Source organism: Brassica oleracea, chromosome C4, assembly GCF_000695525.1.
Source record: "Brassica oleracea var. oleracea cultivar TO1000 chromosome C4, BOL, whole genome shotgun sequence".
Taxonomy (NCBI): domain Eukaryota; kingdom Viridiplantae; phylum Streptophyta; class Magnoliopsida; order Brassicales; family Brassicaceae; genus Brassica; species Brassica oleracea.
The window spans coordinates 9,915,208-9,919,615 of NC_027751.1; the positions used below are offsets into that span (position 1 = coordinate 9,915,208).

The 4,408-nt window shown below is 34.5% G+C and overlaps 1 protein-coding gene and 1 pseudogene across 1 annotated transcript; both read right to left on the reverse strand.

Annotated features, from left to right (window-relative positions):
* Window positions 1–376: 376 nt before the first annotated feature.
* Window positions 377–2,196, reverse strand: LOC106340899 (putative cysteine-rich repeat secretory protein 35). Its single transcript, XM_013779734.1, has 2 exons — window positions 1,840–2,196; window positions 377–897 (listed from the first exon to the last, which is right to left on the reverse strand). Exons 1-2 carry the CDS (start codon window positions 2,170–2,172, stop codon window positions 454–456), a joined length of 777 nt encoding a protein of 258 aa, XP_013635188.1. The 5' UTR covers window positions 2,173–2,196; the 3' UTR covers window positions 377–453.
* A 287-nt stretch (window positions 2,197–2,483) lies between these two features.
* LOC106338066 lies at window positions 2,484–3,861 on the reverse strand (annotated as a pseudogene).
* Between the last annotated feature and the right edge of the window lie 547 nt (window positions 3,862–4,408).

A 4,408-nucleotide genomic window follows, 5' to 3' on the forward strand; every position in this document is an offset into this window, starting at 1 on the left:
GTTGGACTTTAAAATGTGATTTTAGCTTTAATTTTTATCTATAGTCTTTAAATTATCAATCATTATTTATCTTGGTTTTAAATGCTACAGTAAAAAAAACAAAAAAAAGCTGTAGAACTCTTCTTTTCTAAAGTCCTATCTTTTTGGCTGTAGACAATATATTTATGTAGCAATCAATTTTAAAGCTACATCTTTTATAGCTATAAAAAAACCTTACTGCCTAAATTCTACAGTAAAGTTTCTACAGTTACATTTCAACCAATCAACCCCATTGTTTAACAAAAAAAAAAATTATTCCATTTTAATCTTCTAAATAATTTCGTTTTATATGTTTTTGTGAACATTATTTATTAAAATATGAATATTACATTTCAGAAAAAATAAAGAAAAACAAACTAAAACATAATTGGAAAAAAATGAAGAGGATGTATTCATCACCACTATAAAAAATGCTTAACTCCTAAGAAAAGGGTATATCTCATATCTTACATCACAGTTCATACCCAAAACTCTTCCTCCTTCTCTGATGTCACCATTCTTGAAAAGCTTTGTTATACTCCATGCCAAACAACTTTTACAATCTATTGTTAGGCTTACACACTGCACCATAGCATACAATGTATTTTTCCCTAGCTTCTTTTCCCCTGCCGCGTAAAGTATGATGATGGAGCCGGCCTCGGTGTTTTTCTTGACTTTAAGTGTTAGCTCAGAAAAAAAATCCATCGCCCTCTTGGCGAACAATTTTGCACCCCATCTCACATTATTTGGGTTGTACATAGAAAAAATATTCTTGTAATTAGTTTTGATTGACATTGATTCACCGATCTCACTAACCCAAAGAAAACATTGGTCGTACCATATTATACCTCCTTTGTTCCTCGGACATCTCTTACGAAACTGAAATATAAAACCATATCTGTTTTGTACCATTTTAAATAATGAATTAATATTTTAGTGAAAGCTTTCTTCTCCTAGTTATTTGTATAATAAGTGATTATCTTGATGATTAGGAAAAATGTTTAAAGTTAAGGATTTAAAGAAACCATCATATAAAAATAGTTTGTAACCTTTATTAACATAGTTGCATTTAATGAAAACCATCGTCATTATAATCCCGTTTCTATAAAACATTTATGATAAATTGTGATATTTAAATAACCAGGGTTGAGAGGGGTTTTGGATATCTAGAAATTCCAGGGCATTCGGATCTGTTAGATCCATGTTATGACTATCCATATTTAGGTCTGTGATTTTTGGATATCCAGAAACTGGGTATTTATCTAAAATGAAACAAATATTTTAAATATAATATTTTAGAAAATAAAAGTAATAATACAAAATAATTCAAAAATAAAACTGATGTATAAATTTAATGTATCTTTTATAAGTTATTTAAAATATATTTTAATATATTTACAAACTTTGGAGATCTACTGATCCGAGATACTATCACGCAGATACGATCTTACAAGTATATGGATATTTAGAGTGGATCTAGAGCGAATTTCGTATCTATTTTTTTTCTAGTTAACTCTAGTCTTATTTTTGTTTCATGTTATCATTTCTCTTTTGGCTCAAAGATAAGGTTTATTTCCGGGATAAGAGCATCATTATCCCAGAAATCCCATTTGGGCTTTCTTAATCTTTTTTTTTTTTTTTACTTTTTCGAATTTAGAAAAAAAAAATTAAAAACGAACCAATCGCGGATCGCCACGTGTCAGTTGAGCCCGCAAATAGTGTAAAAAACCCTTAAGGACCCCTCTGGTATCCTTGGATAAAGATGTTCTTAACACCTCAAAAACCTAATCTTTATATTTAAATTTATGACAGCTCATTTACCCCAGCGACTGCAGTGTCAGCGCATGTACGGCATTTAGATCCATAAGAGTCACCACGACACTGGAACATGACGGTGACAGAATCAGAAGCAGGGCCCTTAGTTAGGTGCATGAAACCGGTCCGAGCATAATCATCAGTACGAACTTTACGAAAGAGAATGTTGAGGCTGTCCTCGTACTCACTTCCAGAATTATATATCCCTTGATTAAGGAAACATTTGTGGTTGAGATACTCATTGGTAATGTTCAGTGATGAAACACTATGTATTATGAGGAATTGGATGGCCAAATTAGGGAAAACAAATCGTTTGGATAAAGAATATGAAAATTTCATTGTGTAGTTTATATTGTTTTTCAGTAGAAGGTGATTTTGATAATTAATGTGTTGAGGTAGACAATTTTATATAGGAGATTCAAAAGGATATTAAATGATTGGCTTCTGGATAGAAAAGAAAAGTGTTTGCATTTTTTGGCGGCGGAAACAGAGGGACAGAGAAAAAGTCCAAATTCAAAATGTTTTACCAAGTTTAAATTCCTAAAAATAAAATCAAACTGATACCATAGTTTTCCTGCACCACTCATGAACTAAATGGGCTTTGTAATATGTTCTAATTTTGTAAGCATAATAAGAATTTGCCGAGAGACCTAGCTTGACCACGGGTCTTGGCTCTTTTCTTTAGAAGCTAGCTTGACCAAGAACTCAAGAAGCAATGACTTCATAGCTGGAAGATTGATCCTCCAGCGAGTAAACACATGGAAAAGATACAAATCTAAACGAGAATCAACAATAAAAGCCAATGGCTACAACTAGCCATAATAAAAAATACTTGGATCAAATTTTCCATAAACCCTAAACTCAGAGGCAGATGATGATACAAAAGAGAGGATAGTTATGTGGTTGTCCTGGAACACCAAGATGAGACAGAAGAGATTCCGAAGACTCATCTTGGATTGTAAATGATGAAACTGATGCCGAGGAATTTTGGTGCTAATCCCACAGTAAATCTTGGAAGACCAATCATCTAATCCTGTACACCATGTGATTGTACTTGTTGCAAGATCAACACACCACACTTTGCTTCTTTCCTCGCCGCATATAATTACGAGACATATGATCATCATCAATAAACATATTGAATCACTCTTGATTCCTCTATCTTTAACCGGTCCTCTAATTGTAACCCCATGACCAAAAATCAACAACTGATCTCCCAAAGACCCCACTCTACCAACTTGAAGATTCAGCTCACAAATACAAAACTTTCTGTTTAACTCATTCAAGCTCAGAAAGATCATAACCTCTCCTGAGTTTGCTATAGCAATCATCATCTTATATATCGTAGTATCTACGAAGGGAAAAGGATGATTAAGATAATGGTTTCCTTCAAGAGTTTCTTTAGGACAATTTCCTGAGAAATCAAGAACGTTGATGTAATGATCATATGTATAGACATAAAGCTTGTTGTCTTTATAAGCCATGTCTTCACACCGTGTGCATGTAATACTCCATCCTTTATCACCATCATTTGTTATTTTCTTGTATGAGAAGATATAGAACTGTTTGATAGCCCATGCGACGACAAAATCTCCATTTCTCTCGTTTATCCACAAGACAGCCATCTTTACGAACTTGAAATCGTCCTAAGTCACTAGAAACTTGGTGCCGTAGAGCTCACGGAAGCATTCAAATAGGTCGTTTCTATAAGGACTGTCACCAAGTGATGACTTTAATGAAGGGATATAACACGTTCAAGAGATGGAAATGTAGAAAATAATCTACTATTAGAAGCCAGTTGCTGTAACTAGCTAGACAATGGACTTTGTCGTAGTTCTTGTCTTGAACGGGATCATACAAGAGAGAGTTCTGATCTTGTAATACGATTCGCCATGGATAGAGAGGAAAACGGTATACTAGTTTGAGCAAACGGTTTTTGGCTCAATGAAAATCCAAAGAGCTCAAGCTTTCGAAGATTGATCGTAATAGATCAGGGCAGAGCTTAGACCAATCAACGTTTCTAGACATTATTGTGTATTGGATATTCTGGAGGCTGCGGCTAACTTAGGGTTTTTGTTTCAAAGATTGATCGTAACAGATCAGGCAGATCAGGGCAGAGCTTAGACCAATATACGTTTCTAGACATTCTTGTGTATTGGATACTCTGGAGGCTTGCGGCTAACTTAGCGCTTTTGTTATGACCAAAGGGTTCTGTTGTAACGGACGTGAGAAGGAACAGATGCGGAAACAGATGAATAAAAACGATGTAACTACGACACAAATATTTAACGTGGTTCACTCTTAGGGCTGTCCACGGACAAGGAAAGATCTTATTATTGGAAGCTATATTGAACTTACAGAGTGCAAGTTTAGGGTTACTTCAAATACAAGATATAAATAGTAGCATCTCGCATCTAAAACCCTAGACTATACGGACTCATGGGCCTAAGCCCACGATCAGATGTAACATCCATAATAACTTGATGCAACGCTCTTGATGCAACCGAGTCGGTATGATGTACGTGATGTAACATCCATCGCCTAGATGTAACATACAGATTCAAGACATATCAAC